At 42.7% G+C, this 22,174-nt stretch overlaps 1 protein-coding gene across 1 annotated transcript; it reads left to right on the forward strand.

Annotated features, from left to right (window-relative positions):
• The first annotated feature begins 18,928 nt into the window (after nucleotides 1–18,928).
• Nucleotides 18,929–21,592, forward strand: tmem170a (transmembrane protein 170A). The gene is made up of 3 exons (XM_030426317.1): nucleotides 18,929–19,205; nucleotides 20,443–20,613; nucleotides 21,080–21,592. The coding sequence occupies exons 1-3, from the start codon at nucleotides 19,091–19,093 to the stop codon at nucleotides 21,208–21,210; spliced, it is 417 nt and encodes a 138-aa protein (XP_030282177.1). The 5' UTR covers nucleotides 18,929–19,090; the 3' UTR covers nucleotides 21,211–21,592.
• The last annotated feature ends 582 nt before the right edge of the window (nucleotides 21,593–22,174 follow it).

Here is a 22,174-nt window from a genome sequence, read left to right on the forward strand (position 1 = left end):
GCAGTCGGACATGGCAGCAAGTTAGAGCCAAATACAAAAACATCATTCAAAGTGGTATGTAGCCAAGCTGCCCATCATTTTGTCAGTGTGTGTTCTTGCTCAGATTTTCTGCATCACCAACTGAATGTAAGTAGGTTCCCGTGGCAAAAGAACGAAGGGCTACACAAACAGTTTGCCCGACAGTGAGCGCACAGCTTCTTCGAGTGGCATTCCTGACACTCGGCTCAATAAGTGAGCAACTGTTCCGTATTCCCTCGGCTGAAAATCTATATCGCTCATAGAGAATTTCATCAGGAAATGCCAGCGGATCAGCGCGATCTCGAAGAAGCCGCTCACGTCGTAGTGCTGCCCGAATTATTCTTGCTCCCAGGTCCACCGGGTTCTCAATGAATGGTGACGCCATCTCCGAATGAGTTACACAGTGAAACAGCTGCGCTTTTATAGCCGATTTTAAGCTGAAACTCTGAACATAACCTGGTCGGGACCAGGTTATGAGCTAAGCATAAGTTACCATGGTGATCTAGCCGGGTTAAAAGAGAGCCACCTTTGTAGTACAGGGAAGCCTGGCTTTAGACTCAACATATCTCGCCAACCCACTAAACTGGCTTCACAGTACAGGCCTCTGGCCTCTGGTTAGGTTCAGAGAGTATTGTAATAAACCTTGTTTCTGTTGAGATGTAGAGAGCCCGAACACAGAATATTTCTACTGTGCACACAATTAAGAAGGAAGAACGGTACAGAAAGTAATAATCTTTATTGACACCAATTCATAAATACAGTGCATAGCCACACACACAGGGACGGGACACAGCACGAGTCCAACAGCCTACTCTCCTCTGTACCTCTCATTGGCCAAAAACAGGTGAAAGGGCACTGCCAACATTAAACACACCACACCAGGATTACACCCCTTTAGGGCACTGCAAACACTGCACAGCACACAGGATTACACTGCAACCAAACTCATGCTCTACTCACACGTGATAAGGGCACACACGCTGGGCACTATGGAAACTGTCTATCACCCCCAGCTGCCCCTCCCACCCCGGTACTGTGACTACACTGCTCTCTTAAAAGCTACAACAATTCATTACACAGCTCACAGAAACAAGACGACTCAAAACGAATAAATCTTAAAACCACTTAACTGTCCCGGGGTCCGAGACCCTCCCCCAGGGTCTGAGCTTTGGCGCCGGCCGGCTTCAGTCGGAGTCAGCTGTGGGGCGTCCCCACGAACAGCAGGAGAGCCTCGCCACCAAGCTGGGGAGCGGGCAGAAGCACACTACGTTTCCCCGCTCACACTATCTCAGCCCTACCTAGCGCCGGAACCTCTCCCTAAACCCGCTGCCTCTCTTCGCCGCCAGCAGCCCTAAACGGCATGCGAACGGCCACCACCCCCCGATCCCGAGTGCAAAAACAACTGCTTGGCTGGGCTTCACCCCGTAACACTCACCGAGCTCCGCTCCCCAGAGACGCCAGCAGCCGCCAACTCTCTTCCTTTCGATACTACCGTTCCTCTAAAACACTCCCCTCACAGGTGCAGTCACTCACCTCAATTATCTCCACACAATCACTAACTCAATCTTCCCGACCCACTGGGTCATTCACTACACTCCCCCTTCTTTAAATGTGACTCGTCCCTGAGTCAAAACATCTCATAGTCCCTAGACCACACAGGTGGCCTGTTGGTTCTCCTGTCTGCCTCTCTCCTTCCGTCACCGCCTGACTGGTTGCTGATGCGCTCCCTGGCCCCGGATGTGCTGGTCGATGGGTCTCTCTCTCTCCAGACCTCCCCGTCTCACCTGAGGCTCACCAACGAACCCAGCCGGCACTGCCACTCCCTCCTGGACATGGAGGCGTGGCCCGCTGCCTCCGGGTACCCTCCTGATTGCTCGTCTCTGGTAAAGGGGAGAGAAAAGGTTTGAGCTTATGGTAATGCAAAATCACCTCAGTCCCTCCCTCAACTAACAGTAAACAATATAAGACATCTGTAATTCTCTCATGACCCTATAAGGGCCCCTATATCTCCTTTGCAACTTAGGACAGACACCCCTTTTCCTGGCCTTCGAGCGGACCCATACCAACTCCCCCTCTGAGTAGTACTGCCACTTGACCCTAACATCAAATGCTTCCTTCTGCCCCCCAGAGGCCCTTGCCTGGTGGCCCCTTACGGCACCCACCACTGTGGACAATGTGTCACCCAACCTGGACACGTACTCTGTTGCTGCAGAGAACCCCCATCCACTGGGAGCACTATCTCCTGCCCGAACACCACCTTATAGGGCGTAAACCCTGTGCTTGAATGCACACTACTTCTATATGCCAACATCACATAGGGCAACAGTGCATCCCAATTGGCCTGGTTCTCCTCCACAAACAAGGACAACATTGACAGCAATGTCCTGTTAAACCTTTCCACCATCCCATCCGACTGGGGGTGGTAAGGCGACGTGCGGGTCTTATGGATGTTTAACATCTGGCACACTTCTTTAAACAGGTTAGACTCAAAATTACGTCCTTGATCGGTGTGAATGGTGCGAGGGGCCCCAAGTCGGCAGACCCATTGCTCTTCCAAAACTTTGGCCACTGTCTGAGCTTCCTGGTTAGGGAGGGGAAAAGCCTCTGTCCACTTTGAAAAGTAATCCCCAATAACCAAGATATACTTATTTCGATCAGGGGTTTCAGGCAGCGGCCCCAAGATGTCTAATGCCACTCGCTCGTACGGCCTTGAGGTGACTGTGGGCTGCATAGGGGCACACAACTGCTGTACAGTTGTCTTCCGGGAGCCGCATTCTACACACTCCTGACACCAACGCTTGACATCACCAAACCACCCTGGCTAGTAGAATCGGTCCTTCACCTTGGCCTGCAATTTCTGTACCCCCAAATGGCCTGCAGTAACTGAATTGTGCAACTGTTTTAACACGTTCGGCACCAGGGCTTTGGGGAGAACAACTTGCACCTGTTTAGCTGCATCAGAATTTACAGGTGGTAGCCTCACCAACCTAGCACCCTGCACCTGTAACTGAGCCCAGACTGGTGTGAACCTCTGTAATTCATTAGGAGGACCTAGACACTCCTTCTTACCCCCCTTGAGAGCAATGACTTGCTGCAACTTAGCATCCTCCTTTTGAGCCGCCGCCAACTCGTCTTCCACCTCTTGGCCTGGGGGCAACGCAGCACCAATACGCTGTACAGCACATATAGCCTGAATCACCGGGCCTTCCGCTGTCTCACCTTCTGTCAAGGTGGGCAAGGAAGCTGGCAGGAATGCCGGCAACCTGGAGAGGGCATCTGCATTAGCATGAACCCGCCCCGGACGATGCACAGTCTTGTACTGAAAACTAGCTAACTGCTCCAACCACCTGGCTAGCTGTCCCTCTAGCCCCTGGAAATTATGCAACCACCTCAAAGAGTTATGGTCTGTCCTCAGCACAAACTCTTTGCCCAACAAGTAGTGCTTGAAATGTTTGGTAAAAGTGACCATACTCAGCAACTCCTTCTTGGTTGTCGCATATTTCCTTTCCTGTTTAGTCAGAGCCCTACTGGCATAGGCTATAACATGCTCCTGCCCTCCCTCTTCCTGTGACAGTACCGCCCCAATGCCTGCGTCACTCGCATCAGTGTCTAGAATGAATGTTTTGTGAGGGTCAGGATATGCAAGAATGGGGGCCGACATCAAACTAAGCTTAAGCTGTTCAAAAGCTGCCTGACAGTCCTCTGTCCATTTAAACCGTCTACCCTTTTCTGTAAGTTGATGAAGGGGGCGTGCAATCTCTGCAAAGCCTTTCACAAACCTCCTATAATAAGAGGCCAGCCCAACAAAACTCTTCACTTCTGTCTGGTTCTTTGGCACCGGCCACTGTCTCACTGCTTATACCTTCACAGGGTCAGCTTCCACACCCCTCGATGAGATTATGTGGCCCAAGTACTTCACCTCAGAAGAAAATAAATTACATTTAGATGGTTTTACTTTGAGATTAGCCTGACGTAATTTGATTAACACCTCATCCAAACATGACAAATGCTCGTGGAAGGTCCGGCCAAACACAATAATGTCATCCAAGTACACTAAACATGTCGTCCACTGCAGATCTGCCAACACCAGATCCATCAATCTCTGAAAGGTACTGGGGCTATTGCACAGGCCGAAGCTCAGCACATTGAACTCAAAGAGGCCCTGACGTGTAATGAATGCGGTTTTAGGTTTATCTTTGGGATCCCCCTCGACCTGCCAGTAGCCACTGGCCAAGTCGAGAGTGGAGAACCAACAAGCATTGCTCAAACTGTCAAGGTCATCATCAATACGGGGCAGAGGGTAAGCATCTTTTCGAGTCAGGTCATTCAGTTTACGATAATCGACACAAAAGCGGAGACTTCTGTCCCGCTTACGGACCAAAACCACAGGCGCTGCCCAGGGGCTGTGAGAGGGCTGAACAATGTCATTCTCCAGCATCTGCTTTAGATGCTCCGATACTTCATTCTGCAAATGGAGGGGGACGCGACGGGGAGGTAACTTCACCGGCCTTGCTTCCCCTGTGTCAATCTGGTGCAAGGTAAGGTGAGTCCTCCCCAAATCATTATCCCCGGAGCTGAACACTGATAAATTACGATGCAGCATACCCTGGATGGCTGCCAAATCGGGGGTCTCTAATGCTCTCTGGTGTAACCCAAGATGTACTAGAAGCGTATCTGCTGTCCAGGGTGAGCGCGAAACACTCCCTTTGTGAAACGGAAAACTCAGAGTTTCCATCATTTCAGGGTTAACAGACTCAGAGTTTTCACTAAACCTGCTTTGTGAAAGGGGCCCCTGCTGATCCTTCGGTTGGGAACACTTCGTGTTGTTGTTTTTATGACACAGACCTATAACTGCGGTCGCAAGTGATCATGTGATTATCGCGGAAACTCCTCGGCCTCGAGACGCCAGCTGTCCACTGTACTGCGCCGTGTCCGACTCGAAACGCAACCAGGGGTTACCGGACGGCGGATGGCAGAGCAAAACACCTGATCGGGCCGAAACGCAGCGGACACGTATCCAGTGGAAATTTTGGGTTAAGCACTGATGCTTCCTGCAGTTGGGTCGGATCGAGATGGATCATGTTCTCACCACAAACGAACTGTACCAGAGTTTGTTTGGAACCGGACCGAGACCACCTCTTCCACAAGGTCTCGGTCCGGTTGTTTTGGGCCGCACCCGAGTGCGATTGATGTGTTCACACCTTCCAAAACGAACTGCACCAAGGGGGTAAACGCTCCAGGCTTCGATTCTACTGAACTAAACAAGGCAGGTGTGAAAACGCTCTAAGTTTTATTTTAAAAAGGTCCCTTTTAATTAGGTGTCAGTATGGTATGGCTAAAGAGCAAGAGAATAAAACTGCAGCTGTGAAGTGGTGTTCATTGAGATGGCCTGATGGTGTGTTACCTTGGAGACAAGCAGGTAGGCTATATTGCACTGAAACAATACAACACGATGTAGGGTGGAAGTCTCTTACTGCATCATATGTTTTTCATGAAGCAACTGCTGTTGCCAACTTGTTAGGAGATTTTAATACAGCCAGAAATTGGTAAACAAAAATACCAATGTACATTGTTATGACTTTAATACTCCTGTCACAGTACTGTAATGCTCTTCACAAAGGTATTTTGATTTGAAATATTAAGCATTACCCCAACAATGAAGTAACTCTGACAAGAACAAACAAACACATTATATTCACTTTAAGGGGTTGTTTGTCTTAATTAGTTTTCAAGTCGCAGCACATCATGTTTTATGTCCTACCAACTTGAATGGAAACATATCTATGAAGTAAAACATTAAAATTTTAAATACAAAGCCCATTAAACCTTAATTAAATAAAACTCAAAGGAAGAACTAATAAAAATGAAGTATATTTAAACTTGCATATTTTCTTTAAGCGGTACATCGATTCCTTCGACCATTATTTCCATTTTGAGTTGACCCCTTCAAGCATTCCATATCAACCATATGTTCTAATGTGGCTTCCATTTTCCACTGAAGCCTTTGTGAAGTCTGAAATCTGATGGACAGACAGGATGACAGACACATATAACTGGCAACTTCTATGAGGAAAAAATACAGCAAAGTGAAGGATCTGTTGAGCTGTCAAAATGTGAACACCATCAGACTGACACACCCCAGTTTATGGGGCGATTTTTCCATCAACAAAGACACCGGCTTGCCTCTGATACGACCTCCTGTGCTTGGGCGGTTTGTTCATAAGGGTGATCAGGCGACGCACCACAAAGGGGAAAAAGGAGGGATTTTTTTCTATCATTCTTCCACAGCGTTAAAGTGGCTGTCACAGTTCTAGGCAGTTTGAGCTGCTCTGTATGTTATTGTCCAATCAGTGCAGGGCAGTGTTCCATGAAGTACCGCCCATTTTGGGCGACTTCAGTCAGGTTGAAAATCGCCCAGATTGCTCTCATAGACTCTCATGTAAAATCAGTTTTTTTTATTTCAGTCGTTCTTTTTTTTTTTTTTTTCCTGGCATAGACACCTTTATTAAGCGGTAGTCAGATAGGAAATACGGGAGAGAGAGGGGGATGTGACATGCAGCAAAGGACCTCCGGCCGGAATCGAACCAGGGTCGGCTGCATATATGGCATGCGCTCCAACCACTCGACCACCTGCGCGCCATTTCAGTCGTTCTTAATTTTTTTTTACATATTTCATGCCTTTTTTAAAAAAAAATTTAAAAATGCTTTATTTAAACAAATAACATTAAATGAACGATGACATACTTTCATAAAAACACAGATATTTAACCTTTAAAGTAAATTCACACCTCCTTTGACAAACCAAATTGACAAAGTGTAACTGTGGTGTATATCACATTTCAAAAGTAAACGTATAACAAATATAAAAATGAAAGAACAAATGAGAGGGGCATAAAATAAATAATAAAACAATTGAAAATAAAATCATACAGACAAGTAAATTCATACTAATTATTTACAAGGGGTTTAGGAAAGGTTAAATTCTGCTATACATGTGTGCAGTTTATTTGCATGGGGATTATTTATTAGTTTCAAACATTTTTGTAACCAGGAGAATTCATTCTTAAGAGCAAGCCATGAGGGGGGGAATTTGGCATACCGACACTTGTGTATGTAATATTTTGTAATAATAATGAGATTATTCACTAAGAACTAAGTTCTTTTGTCTTCGAGGATTACTCCTATTTAAATGTTTTGAAAGGACCAAAAGTCAGTGTTTCTGGAGCCGGACGATAAGAAGTCATGGAGAGATTTCCACAGATTTTGGACAGTCTCACATTCATAAAACAGGTGCTCTGTTGTTTCCAGATTTGTTTTACAAATATAACAGTTTTCTACCACAAATTGAAATATACTTTTCATAAATTCATTTGAAAGATAAATGTTGTTCATGGTTTTAAAATGAACTTCTTTACACTTTGAGGGAATTAGGAATTTTAAATATTTTGTTCGTATAGTTGATATTTCAGATTTGTTATAATCTCTGAGTGAGTGAGCTTTTTGTTCTACCTGCAACTCGGGTGTTTACTAAGTACTGCCTTAAAAACTTAAAAACATTTTTTGTTTACGAGGTCTAGATCATCTATCTTCACTTTGTGTAAATTTGGAGTTGGTATGTTCAAAATGTTATTCTTTATCCATTGGAGAAAGACTTCTGGGATATTCTGTCAGACTTCTTATAGGTCTCAGTGGAGCAACTAATTTCGAAGTCAATTGCTTTCATACCCCATCCTCAGTCTTTTATCATGTCTATTTCTGATATAGTGATGTTTATTTTTCCATATGAAATAGAAATTTGTTCTATTCATTTCTTTTATAATTCTGGGTGGGATGGCTAGGGAGTACGCTGGATAGATTAATCTGGATAATGATTCAACCTTAATTAGCATCGTCCTACCGTACAGTGTTAAAACCCTTTGCAAACAATTGTTTCAATTTTTTTTGCATTTGTCAATAGTATTTTGAATATTCTTTTTTTTCACTATCGTCTGCACATTTAGTTATCCAAATTCCTAGATATTTGATGATTTTTGACAGGTATATTATACAGTGAAGAATTAGAACAACTATGGACACTCATGAGTTCTCATTTGTCCAGATTCAGGTGCAGCGGAATTTGTTCTTTATTTTTAAGAAAGATTGTTGTATCATCAGCAAACTGACTTATAATTAATGTATGGTTGTTTATGTGTAATCCTTTAATGTTTGAATTTATAACAGTTATAGCTAGTAATTTAGTGGCTACAATGAATAAGAGAGGTGAAATGCTGCAGCCCTGCCTGATGCCTCTTTCAACCCTGAACCTGGAACATGTGCCTCCTAAAGGGGAAACACACCTGTTAAAATCAGTGTATAACATAGCAATCATGTCAAGAAATGTGTTATTGAAAAGGTTTTATATCTTTTCAAAAATGTTGGTAGAAATGTGTTGTTATTCCATCTGGCCCTGGTGAGCGGTCAGATGCTATGTTTTTAATAGCACAATCAAATTCCTCCATAGCCAAGTCTTTATCACACATTTCTTTAAAGTTATCATCAATTATAGAAATCAGATTATTAATTTTGTTAAATAAGGATGTGACATTTTGTTCTGAATGAAGATTTGTAAAGGTTACTGTAAAAATTAAAGACTTAATTTAAAATACGTTTAGGATCTGTGCATTCCTCTCCATTGATTATTAGACTACAAACTGAGTTTTCTTCTTCTCTGCGTTTTTTCTAAATTGCAAAAATGTATTTTTATCTCCCTCTTCTATCCACTTGGCTCTGGACCTCACATAAGCGCCCTTAGCTTTATACAGATACATCACATCCAGTTTGAATTGCAGGTTATTAATTCTTTCTTTTTCTTCATCAGTCCAATTCAACTTGCTATAAAGATTCATAAGTTCTTTAACCACATTTGTTTCTTCTTCTCTCCTTTTCTTGCTTAGTTTTTTTTACCAAATGCAATAGAGGTTTTTCTAATGCAAAATTTTAGATATTCCCATTTGGATATCGATGTGCTAAAGGCGTCATCATTTTTGATATCCAAAATTAGTGTTTTAATAGAGTTACAGTATTCCAATAATCTTTAGATTTATTATTTTGGTCTTTGTTTTAGTCACAGATTAATAGTGCAATGATCACTTAAAGGAAAATTAGAGATCACTGTCTCTGTAACATATTGTGAAATTGAATTTGATATCAACCAGTAATCAAGACGTGATGTAATTTGACCATTAGGTTTGTGTCAGGTAAACTGTCTGACATCTTTGTTCAAGGTTCTCCAGATATCTATTAATTTGTTGTTGTTAGTGAAATTTTCCATCATTGGGTTTCTATATTCCCTTGAAAGTTTTGAAGGCCCTCTATCCAGCCACTCATCAGGGGTTACGTTGAAATCACCTCCAACTACCAGATGATCAGTGGGGAATTTTGCATTAAGTTCCCTTATCACTGTCGATATTTGATGCAACAAGTTCTTATTTTTTTGATCATTGTTCTACCCATAAATGTTAATCAGAATAATCAGAATGTTGTCGATATTCAAAACACAGGCAACTCAATGTCCATCTTTATCCGCCTTGTTACACAAAATCTTCCCAAGACATCTGTTGAAACAAATGGCAACTCCAGCCGAACGGTTTGTACCGTGACTGAAGAGGATTTTATCTCCCCATTGCTGTGACCAAAACTTAACATCAGACTCATCAGAATGAGTTTCCTGGAGAAAGATACAATTTCCTTGTTGCCCCTTGCAGAACAGAAAAACAGCTTTGCACTTAACTGAGTCTTTAAGTCCCCTTGTATTAAAAGAAAAAAAAAGAAATGTCAGTTTTCAACTGGAACACATGAACAAAGTAATGAAGAGGTTAAGGAAAATGGAGAAGAAAAGTCTTGAGGTAAAAGTCCATTTTCCGAAATGTTCCACTATGTATCCATTTCACATTCATATGTCAGCCCATACCTGGGATCTCAGCCATAATGCGCTTGCCTCCTATGAAACCAAATGGGCCCCTGAAGCCTGCAGTCTAGCCTTCCTTCCTCGCCTGGTCAATTTTGGCCACATTGCCTGTCTGGACCTCCAGTCGTCTTGGGTCAGGTCTTCAGCAAAGCGGATCCCTTCTTCTCTACACACAGGAGAAGCCCTCGTGCTTCTCCAGATGTCATCCCTCACTATACGTCTCGCAGACAGAAGGATGATTTGTCTATTCTTGTTCTCCATTGCTCGCCCCACTCTGTGGACAACGTCGATAACTTCATCCATCTTTGTCTTTAGGTCCGGAGCAATTCTGCCCAGAAGCTCCACCACTTCTGCTCTGATATTTTCATTCATTTTCTCCTGTTGCCCTTTGATGCGAAGGCACCATCGCCTTTTGTATCTTTCTTGATTCAAAAAACAACTTTTAATGTCATCATTATCTTTTCTGTGTGATTCAATCTGTTTTTCCAGGTGTTTTATTTTCATTTTACACTCTTCCAACTCCTCTGAGTTAGTTATGTGTTTGCTTGTAAACGTTTTCAATTCAGATTCCGAGGCTTTTTCATGCCTGGTGAAGTTGTGAATCGCGAGCTCATTAGCAAGGCTATTATTGGTCATCTGGGCTCCTGTAGGTGACAGTAGCGTCCTGGTTAGCACCTATTTTGTATACCAGAACAATGGCCACGCCAACACCTTCAACAACTAAGCCTTAGGAGTTCAAAATCTACACTCCAGACCATCCGAAAAGTAACCTGTGGCGCTACTTTTGGTTCCCAAAGGAACAAGGAAAAATCACGACTAAGGACAAAGTGATATGTAAAATATGTAGGACCAAACTCACATGCCATGCGACGACCAGCAACTTGAGAGCCCACCTGTCAACACTACATCCAGGCAAGCTGGAAGAGGAGGAGGGGTCTGACTTTTAATAAAAATATAAAAAACAGTGTTTTTCTTCTGAAAACATCATTGCCTGCCTATTGACATTGACTGATACACTGCCCTCTGGTGGACAGAGGATACAGCTTAAAGAGCATATTGCAGGTTAAATTTTTTACAAAATGCATGTGTAATCTGGTCCAAAAATTACCATTTGAAAAGTTGATTGAGGATTTAAAATGTTATTCAAGACGATAGGGGAGATATTTAACCGAAAAAGTGACAGTTTTGAGCAAAGCGCCAAAAACGGCTTTTTTTCAATATCGCGTCATATTACGTAACGAGAGTTTACCCATGGTTCATAGCGGTATTCGGTTATGCTCTTCCGGTTGAACTGGCTGACCTCGGTGTTTACGCTAACGTAGCTGCCATGCTCGCTCTAAAAACCAGCTTTTAACACAAAGAAAGTGACAGAATGGATAAAAATTGGCGGTGGATACACAGTACAGATGTTTTAATAAGTCGTGAGGACAGTTCTCACAGTGCCTCACCCGTCAGTTCTCACCAAGTGGGCAGATGACATGAAGCATTAGCACGGCATTAGCCCGACGTTAGCGATGTAGCTAACGTCGGGCTAATGCTTATCTTATATTTTCTAAAGATGTTGACGGCGGAGAATTACGCAGTTACAAAAGCACAGAAGCATACAACTACCTGCACAGTAACAACATAGGGAAAGTACTGTTGAAGAAACACAGCGAGTTTATATTTCTGAAGGCAGCAGTAGCGCCCAGCCAGAGTGTCAATCAAGCTAAACATACAGCGTGGATAATGCTGAAGGAAAGTTAACATTTTCTTTGTCCCTGTTGGGCAGCTTTATTTGCAACATAAAAAGTGCAAAACTGTTGAAAACTGTATATTTTCAGCATGCTGTAAATGTAAAAACCTAAGTAGCCACAGTGCATGCTCCAGCACAGTTATCAAGTTATCGCCTCAGTGTTGGAACCAGGCCCGGATTGGCTAATGACTGACTTTTGGGCCGCGAGGGCCGGTGTTCAATTATTATCTTTATTCATTTATTTATTTTGGGCAGGTGATCAGTCATGGCACTGGCTGGGTACGTGTATGCTGTTACCACTGTCCCTGGTGCCGTCTCCACTTGCAGCTCTTCTTTTTTTTTTTTTTTTGATATGATGGAGCCAGTGTGATGAGGGGAGAGTGGGCTGGTGTGCAGCAGAAGGTGCGTGCGCTTATGCAATGTTTTGAATCCATCAGGACATTCATTTGACAGCATCACAGTGAGGGTGTGGCTTCCTGAGGAAGGAAGCAGGATGAGGACTTTGAGCTTCACAAGCAGCAGTCTGTAACCGCTTTATTCCTTTTATGGGGTCGCAGGGGTTTGCTGGAGCCAATTTTAGCTGTCTCCGGTAGGGCTGGGTATCACCAGGTACCTCGCGATACGATACCATCATGATATATTGCCCCATGATAACGATAATATCACGATACAGCGATTCTGCGATAATCGATATATTGCAAGAAATTTCAGCCATGATACATCACGATATCTATGTCACTAAGAAATTCAGAATTTATTGACTGCACTGAATCCATTTCACAGGAATTACAAAACATTGTCAATCAATTTCACATGAATGACAGCCAAGTAAACAAAGAGTATATTGCACAGTTTTTAAATTTAGTTTGGTTGTATACCTATGTTTGAGTCAGTGTTGTTTTCGTCGACGATGATGATGATGATGATGACGATGACGAAATTATTTCGTTGACGCCCCTTTTTTTCATGACGATAACGAGACGGTGACGAGATAAACATTGCTCTTTGATGACTAAAACATGACGAGATGTGAATAAGTTTTCGTTGACGAGACGAGAATGGACGTAAATGTTAGTGGGTGGTCTGTCAGGCATTCAAAATGTATGACGTTTCTGCTTAATGTTCGTGTAGCAACTGGACAGCCGCTGAGACCCGGGAGATGCTAGCGTCTCCTCGGTCTCTGTCTTCGTTGTGCACTTGCTGTTGTAGCAGCAAGCTAGTAACGGTCGCTACTTTCAAATGAAAAGCCCCCCGCTAAGACCCCAGTTCTAAACTCAAATAGGGTGCAATGTAAAGCTTTTATTTTAAAGACAAATTCATTGTCACTTTTTTTTTTTAATTGAACAATTTAAGTGTACAAAACCACAAGGTATAGAATAACAATCAGCACATATCAGCACATTTCAACTGTTTTTTCATGAATTGATGCCCTACTTCATCATACAAGAGTGTCACACATAAGTTGGGGAAAAAAGTAGATCTACAAGTTCAACACATTGCAACACATTGTGAGCTTGTAGATCTTTTTATTGACCTAAATTAATTTGATAAAAGACTATACTTCTTCTTTTGTTTTTGTTTTTTTAACTTAAACTGACTAAAACTAGACTAAAACCTGTTTGAGTTTTCGTCGACTAGAACTGGACTAAAACTATCACATATAGAAGTGACTAAAATTAAAAAGCATTTTAGTCCAAAAGACTAAGACTAAGACTAAATCTAAAATGGCTGCCAAAAACAACACTGGTTTGAGTAAAGATAAAGAGGGGTGGTGGTGGTGGGCCAAAATAAAATAAAACTAAAAAATTAATACACATTTTTTAAAACATTTTTAAATATAGATATTTGGCGCCAGCGTATTGATAACGTACCTCAAGACGAAATATCGCGATTTATCGTAGTATCGATATTTTGGCACACCCCTAGTCTCCGGGTGAGGGCAGGGTACACCCCTGGACAAGTTGCAAGCTCATCGCAGGGCCTTCACAGGAGCAATTTGGTGTTCAGTATCTTGCTCAAGGACACTTCGACGTGCAGCTCAGCTGCATAGATAAAGTAGAATTATTACTTTTCTGACAGTGTCAAAGCTGAAAATGTATTTATTTTTTATTTTTTAAATGTTTATTTGAGATGGACATAGCAATTACATTGGACAAACCATATGCATTGTTTAAGTGTTTTAGCACAAGTGCTAATTCACAACACTTGTCCATAGGCAGCTTTTGAGAAGATAGAGCAGTTAGAAAATAGGGCAATTAAAATAATAAGAGTGGAAAAAGAAAAAAAACAGGCAAAGATAGGAGAAAAAAAACAAAACAAAAAAAAAAACAGCAACAAAACGAGAGAAAAAAGATATCAAAGAAATACAAGCAAGTTTCAAATAAGGGACATAAAAGGCAACAGAGCAAAGGCAATATGAGCAAGCAGTAAACCAGTTAAGAACTATTCATGTGTGCACTGTTGATTAGATTTTAGCCACTGTTTGATTCCTTTGTTAAAAGCTTTACTATTGGTCTCTAGTTTTAACTCAGTGGGCAGAGAGTTCCAGAGTTTGGCCCCCTTTACAGAGAGAGCAGACTGGCCTAAAGAAGTCTTGCATAGTGGGATGAGACAATCACCACAAGTGGATGCTCGTGTGGTCGCTCTGTGAGAGCTCTGACGCCTGATGGCCACTTCAGAAAACAGTGTTGACACATGATTATTTAAACATTTAAAAACAAATCTTAAAATACTGAGGTTAATAAAATTTTCAAAAGTGAGAAGGTTGTGTTTCCTTAAGATGCGGCAGTGATGCCATTTCATTGGTTTTTGGTCCATGATTTTTATTGCTTGCTTATATATGGAGACTATGGGTTTGGTATAAGCTTTGTAAAAGCAGACGTTATAGCAGCTGTTGTATTGGATTGTTGTATTGGATTGAATTTGATTGCACAGGTGTATCTAATTAAGTGGCTGGTGACTATATATGCATAAACTAAAGCTAGATACTATTACTAATAGCTAGATAGATGTTAGTGTTTTGAAATGATCATTTTCTTCACTTTTGTAAATGCTACCAGGCACTTAAATTTTCATGTACTAACCCTGTTGGTCTGCTTGCCCTCAGAGACAGAGACAGAGGCAGAGACAGAGACTCTCAACAGCAGCAGGAAGTAGCGACAGAAACCACAAGACCAAGGAGAGCCTTGGGAGAAGAGGAGAAGCAGAAGCTGTCGAGGGAGATCTGCAACACAATCCTGGCTCACACCAAACAAAGGTTCTCCTTCAGCGACCACCTTGTGTGTGCCACACTGCTACAGGCAGAGATGTTTGAGCAGCACTGCCATTCATTCCCTGTGGAGGCTCTGAATGCCACTGTGAGGGCATATCCCATGCTGGGAGGCAAAGCTCAAGAACTGTCTCTCATCTATGAGAATCCAGAGTTCAAGGTTCTGTTGTGGTGCTCTGGCACTGTACCAGGTTCTGCAGAGACACAACCTCCAGGAGACATTTTCTAAGACTGTGGCTCTGTTGAACATTCTCATTACCACTCCCATGACCACGGCTGAAGCTGAACGGTGCTCTTCAACGCTGAAGAGAATCAAGACGTTCCTGCGCAATGCAGTGGGCCAGGAACGTCTGAATGCGCCGGCCTTGCTCTCCAGGAACATGACTGATTTCAATGAGAAGGTTATCTATTACTTTGCTGCTTTGAAAGAGAGACGAGCAAAATTTTAATACAAGTAATGTAGTGTAGTGACACTCCCATTCTTAATCTCTGTCTCTGTGTCACACACATACACGCACCTATTAACTGTTGATGTTGGTTTTAAATATATATTTTTTTTCATTCAAATGCTGCTTTCAGGCAATATAATAATAATAATAATAAATTTTATTTACAAAGCGCCTTTCAGGACACTCAAGGACACTTTACAGAGGGACATCAGAAAAAAAACAATGGATGAAAAAAAAATAAAAAAAAATATCAATTTAAAACATTCAATAAAACAACATTCAAACATCCAAATACAAAGAAAGAAAACCATACAATTAACAACATTTCAAAACATCAGTGAACATACAGTGTGCAACAATTTAATAGAACAACAATAGAGGTAGGGCGGTGTAACAGTTAGGGGTGGAGTGAATAGGCAATTTTAAACAGGTGGGTTTTGAGTCTGGTTTTGAAAGCAGGGAGGGAGTTGGTATTACAGATGTCGGGTGGTAAGGAGTTCCAGAGCTGGGGAGCAGAGTGACTGAAAGCTCGGCTCCCCATGGTGCGGAGGTGTACAGGGGGGATAGTGAGGCGGAGGGAAGAGGAGGATCTGAGGGAGCGTGCTGGATTGGAGATGCGAAGGAGATCAGACAAATAAGGAGGGGCGAGGTTGTGAATAGCTTTGTAAGTGTACAGAAGGATTTTGAATTGAATTCTTTGTTTGATCGGGAGCCAGTGAAGCTGCTGTAGGGCAGGGGTAATGTGGTGGGAAGAAGGGGTTTTGGTGATGATTCGTGCAGCAGAATTTTGAACCAGTTGGAGCTTATGGAGGGACTTGTTAGGGAGACCGAGAAGAAGAGAGTTGCAGTAATCTAAACGGGAGGTGACAAGTCTGTGGACAAGGATGGAGGCAGTGCTGGGGGTGAGGGAGGGACAGAGTCGGTTGATATTTCGAGGGGAAAACTGAGGAGCTGTCGATGAGAATGGGGAAACGGTCAACTTTGGATAGTGTAGATTGGGTGCCAATTATAAGAATTTCAGTTTTATCACTGTTTAATTTCAGGAAGTTTGAAGTGAACCAGGATTTAATATCTGATAAGCAGGCGGTAAGGGAAGAGGGTGGGAGTGTGGAGTTTGGTTTACTAGAGAGGTAGAGCTGGGTGTCATCAGCATAGCAGTGGTATTGAATGTTGAATTTACAGAAAATGGTGCCAAGGGGGAGGAGATGGGGGCGGAGATAAGTGATGAAGAGGAGGGGGCCCAGGACAGAGCCCTGGGGCACACCTGTAGTGACTGGGGAGGGGTCGGATTTAAAGGATTTGAGCTGGATGAACTGAGTACGACCTGAGAAATAGGAGTGGAACCATTGAAGGGGGGTGTGAGTGATGCCGATGGAGGAGAGTCTGCTGAGAAGGATAGGGTGGGAGATGGTGTCAAATGCTGCACTAAGGTCAAGGAGGATGAGAATGGAGAGAGAACCGGAATCAGCTGCAATAAGGAGGTCATTAGTGATTTTTATGAGGGCAGTTTCGGTGCTGTGGTGGGGGCGGAAACCAGACTGGAAAGGGTCATAAAGGGAATTTTGGTTAAGATGTGTGTGCAATTGAGTGGCAACTACTTTTTCAAGGATTTTGGATATGAAAGGTAAGTTGGAGATGGGGCGGAGATTATTGTAATTATTAGGATCTGAGCCAGGGTTTTTCAGGATAGGGGTGATGGCTGCAGTTTTGAGGGATGGAGGAACAATTCCAGTGGTGAGTGAAGAGTGAATGATGGCAGAGATGAGGGGAAGCACAGATGGGAGGCAAGATTTGACCAGGGTGGTGGGGAGTGGATCAAGCTGAGAGGTGGAGGGTTTTGATTTGCGGATGAGGTCAGATATTAAAGAGCCATTCGGGAGTTGGAAACTGGAAAAGTGCCGACAGTGCTGTGGGGGTGGAGATGAGGGGAGAGGGTGTGAACCTGAGTGTGAGTGTTGGTGGATGTTGGAAATGTTATCATTAAAAAACTGCATTAGGGAGTTACAGATGTCAGCTGAGTGTAGGTGGGGAGGTAGGGAGTCGGAGGGTTGGAGAATTTTGTGAAGTAATGCGAACAGTGATTTGGTGTTTCCATCTTTGGAAATGATTAGACTGGAGTAGTGGTTTGTTTTTGCTTGAGTAATTGAGTCCTTGTAATGGAGTATGTCGTGGGTTATATACATTTCTTTGTGAATAGTGAGTCTTGTTTTTTTGTAGAGTCGTTCGAGTTGGCGTCCTTTAGCTTTCATGGCGCGGAGATGAGGGGTATACCAAGGGGCAGTTGTGGAGAAGGAAACAGACCGTGTTTTGACTGGAGCAAGAGAGTTGAGGATATCGTTGAGACTGTTATTGTAGTGGGTAACAAGTTCATCAGGGGTGGAAAGATGGTCCGGGGGCAGGATATTGTTAATGTAAATATGTTCATTTGTTTATTTTTGTTCATCTTCATTTTTAGCAAATCTATACATTTGGCCAGAGATTATATTTGTATTTATAGTTCTGTTGAATGTGTGCACTTTCATTTGCACTTAAAGATAATAAAGCTGCACAACATTTTTAAAATGTTGTTACTGATCTGTACATTTACTGTATTTACTGTTTGTTTCTGCAAATACAGAGAACTGTTTGTGCAATGTTGAGCAATTTGAATGCGTTACCCCTTTATTTGGATTTATATAAACTATTTGTAATTTGAAAAAACTAATTTAAAGAACTCTAAATAAATACATTTAATGTGTTTGACTTATATGTAGTCCCCTTTGTAGTAAATGGTAAAGCAAGCATATTCGTCCATGTTCAAAGATATTTGAAGGTAAACTGATTGACAGTTTACCTCTGATGCTGACCTCTGGTGATCTTCATTTGTAGAGCCAAGATAATTTTATTAGTTGAACACTCCTGGATGTAACTTTTCCCTGTATCCGTTACATTTGGTATTGCTAAGTAAATTGACCAGAAAATAGATGTGACAATTGTCTTGCTGCCTATCAATTTTCCCACTGAACGGGTCCCCTTAGTCATCAGCAGAACAGTTGCCCCACCTAAGAAATTTGTCAGGAGCTGCCACTGCTTCTGAGACGCATCACCAGCAAACTGTCCCCTCTCCGTGTCTTAAACTTTCACACAGACGGCGATGCAGAGAATCGGCACATGATTCCTGCATTGAAAGGCAAGTGTGAATGGGGATTTAGTGAAATAGAGGTGTAAGCTTAAAGCATAAATACTAACAGAAGGGGGATTTGCACTCGGTAAATGGTGCCTTCTTTTGACAAGCACGGGAAATATACCCTGAATACGACCTCTCAGGCAGTCTAATTTCTAGGGGGACGTCCAGAAGTTCGTCATTAACAGAAGCTTAAAAGACCTCTAGCACTGATATGTGCTCTCCACAGCCTATGGCCTTTAGTCTAAAGTTTATGAATCGCTGTGAGAGTTCTTTCCTCTATTAAGAATTTTGGTGACCCGGAGACACAGTCGCCTGACAGACGGAACTCCGGGCTTCAACACCACCGAGATGACGTCAAAACAAGTTGCATTGACATCAAGCCCAGCTAGCCTGATGCTAACTAGTCTTGCGTCAAAATCTAGTCTTGGCGAATCGCCACGGACTGCCATGGTTTTACACGTCTGTTGGCCATAATTCATTCATGCAGTGTGTCGTGTCACCGTGAGACATGCAGGATAGGTATAGCGAGATAGGCTTTGTACAGCAAATACTCGGTTTGAATTTAGTACCGAGAAAAAATGGCACACACCGAGGAAACGACACATCTCTCAGCGACTTTTCAGGTAGGCTAACGTTAATGTTTGGTAGCTTGTTGGCTACACACGCTGTCTTTGATTTAATAGTTGGTTGACATGTTGTAACGTTATAGTGGAGAATATCACACGAAGTCGCATCTATGGTTTTCCTTTTAACGACGGTGGGAGACGTATATCAAACGACAATAAATCCCTTGTTTAGTTGTTGAACGCTAGCTTTTAACGCGTTAGCCGTGTTCAGGCTCTGTACATTCGTGAAGCAAGCTAGCTTAATTTCTGCTCCATGCCAACGGTTGTTGATATAGTCAAGCGATGTTTAACAAATGTGTGGTATTATTTCCGAAGTGAAGGCGTAAATTGAGTTAACGATCTTAAATGTATTATATTGTTGTTGTTGTCGTAACGTTGCATTAAATTGCTCTTGACTATTTAACTTGTAAAGTTTATTGTGTACTGTAGAAATGTTCAAGGAAGAAGATGTTTGGATGCCCATTGTTTGTCCTGGGGATAAGAAATGAGCAACATGTTAATTCCATACACGATCGCTCACCTTCAGTCTAAAGTCCGCTATGATGTAGTTAAGAATGCGTTGAAGGCGAGTGGTGGCTGAGGCAAGTCTTTACCCAGTTCCCTCACACACGGATGTTTGGACCACTTTGTGCTATTGTTCACACAGTGTATTAACACATGATGTAACGTTACACTCATTTCATAAAGCCTGTCGAGCTTATATTGGCTTTGTCTAGGCATGAGCGGCCTTGTTCACTTGCTGCCTACTGTAGTTTGTTGTGGCGCTGTATATAACTGTTATTGTGTTCCTGAATTGATTTGACCCTTTTTTTCTATTGATTTTTGACATGTAGAACACAATAGTAGAGTCTGTCTCGAATGTGCCCCCAACTACTTGAAACACTCAGGGTTTGGTTGAGGAAACAGGTGGTGCCAGGGTAGAACCTACATGAGAGTGACAAAGACCCATCTGTAAGGATGACTGTTATTGTGCTGGTCTTCTTAATACATTGATAGATAGATAAGCAAGCCACTAGGAAGAGAATGAAATCAGTAAAGAAAAAAAGGTGCAATTGTGAAGAGGTTGCAACTAAAAATATAAGCATGCTGAAGACTGGATATATTCATGACATATACAAAAATAAACAATTGAAGTTGGTTGTCATGAGTTCATTGCTCCAGTTCATTGTGGAACTGTACAGGGAGTGCTTTAGTATGGACTGATGTGTGACTGAATGTCTGTGTGTTTGTCCAGAGATGTGGTATGGAGTTTTTCTATGGGCAGCAGTCTCCTCTCTGGTCTTCCACCTGCCTGCTGCTCTGCTCTCTCTCGCCACACTGCGGCAGCACAAGATGGCCCGATTCATGCCCATTGCCATCCTCCTCATGGGCATCGTTGGACCAGTTTGTGGGGGAGTCCTCACCAGTAAGTCCTCCGTCTGTTGAACTGTAAGGGGCAAATGCCTTTATCCCTCTCAGCCAGTCGCTAGTTTGATTCCCCTGGTCTGCATGTCAAAGTGTCCTTTGGCAAGATACTGAACCCCAAACTGCTCCTGATGTGCTGGCCGGCACCTTGCATTGGAGCCATCACCATCAGTATAAATGAGTGTATGAATTACTGTATATCGCTTTGGACAAAAGCATCTGATAAATTCCCTAAAATATAAATGTCATATTTTTAATCCGAAAAACTTCAGTCGACAGTGCACTTCTCCAGCAATACACCTGCTAGATGTGAAGTAGATCAGATAAGAGAGACGAGAGATTCCTTGCTTTATAATTGGATATGTTAGGCAGCTGTAGGAATATTGCGGCCTGAGACATGCAACATAAGACCAACAATAATTGTAAAGATTTTGAATAATTATGTTTTCCCTTTTTTTTTTTTTAAGGTGCAGCCATTGCAGGTGTGTACAAGGCAGCAGGGAAGAGGATGATCTCTTTGGAGGCTCTTGTTTTTGGTGTTGGACAGTCGTTTTGTGTCCTCGTCATCTCCTTCCTCAGGGTACTTGCTACCCTTTAGCAGTGCTGAGGCCCTCCTGGCTGGCCCTGACGCTGCCTGTCTGACACCAGTTGCACCTTCTTCTGACGGGAACTGAGTTTATCTCGGTACAAGATGATGTTTAGCAATGCTGCGACACATGTAAACCAGTCCCCGGCCCGGGACATGATGTCATTTCCTACTGATGCACCAGGTCAAGAGCAGATTTGATTCAACTGTCAAAGACAGATCAGTATGTAAACTGATGTTTTGTTATGCAGCACGAAGGCTTCTAGGAGAGCCCAATGCTACGTTATCAGGGCAACCACACACTACATACAGTATAAGCTGTTTATTTGAATATACTGATAACCCTGACTGTGTATCCTCAGTGTGTTCCACAATGAAGAGAATCCACCTTAAATGGTCATCTTATCTGACTTTGCAGGGTTTGCAGGTTAAAAGCAGTAGGACACCTAACCTTTCTCAGGGTGTGTGTGTGTGTGGGTGTGTGTGGGTGTGTGTGTGTGTGTGGGTGGGTGGGTGCGCTTCTGTGCATGCATGTGTGTGTGTGTGTGTGTGTGGGTGGGTGGGTGCGCTTCTGTGCATGCATGTGTGTGTGTCTCTCACTGTCAGCCAACAGTTTGACTGCAGAGAGACAGAATAAGGGGCAGGCTGGTGCACTGTTGAGACATGAAGATGATGGTTATATGCAAGATCCTGGCTTTTTCCCTTGTGGCCTTAATTTCTATTTTCAAACTTCCAAAGTGGTGTTTATCTTCAGGGCTGTCTGTCTTTAACACTCTGTCTCTTGCTGCTCCTTTTGTTCTTCCTCATATTTTTCGTTGAAATAATTTATGTCTGACTGCCTGTGTGTTATTAGTTATTCCAAATTAGTTAGAAGCACCTACAACATGTTCCTATCAAGCTTTCTCAGCTAATTTATATTTAGACAAGTATAAAAAAATGTTTTTCCTAGATAAATCCATTGTGTCCTCAACACAGC

Source organism: Sparus aurata, chromosome 8 (assembly GCF_900880675.1).
Source record: "Sparus aurata chromosome 8, fSpaAur1.1, whole genome shotgun sequence".
NCBI lineage: Eukaryota > Metazoa > Chordata > Actinopteri > Spariformes > Sparidae > Sparus > Sparus aurata.

Coding starts and splice junctions, on each gene's coding strand:
- tmem170a (XM_030426317.1), top strand. CDS start 19,091: ATGCAGGATAGGTATAGCGAGATAGGCTTTGTACAGCAAATACTCGGT. Junction 19,206..20,442: donor ATCTCTCAGCGACTTTTCAG/GTAGGCTAACGT, acceptor GTGTTTGTCCAG/AGATGTGGTATGGAGTTTTT. Junction 20,614..21,079: donor TTGTGGGGGAGTCCTCACCA/GTAAGTCCTCCG, acceptor TTTTTTTTTAAG/GTGCAGCCATTGCAGGTGTG.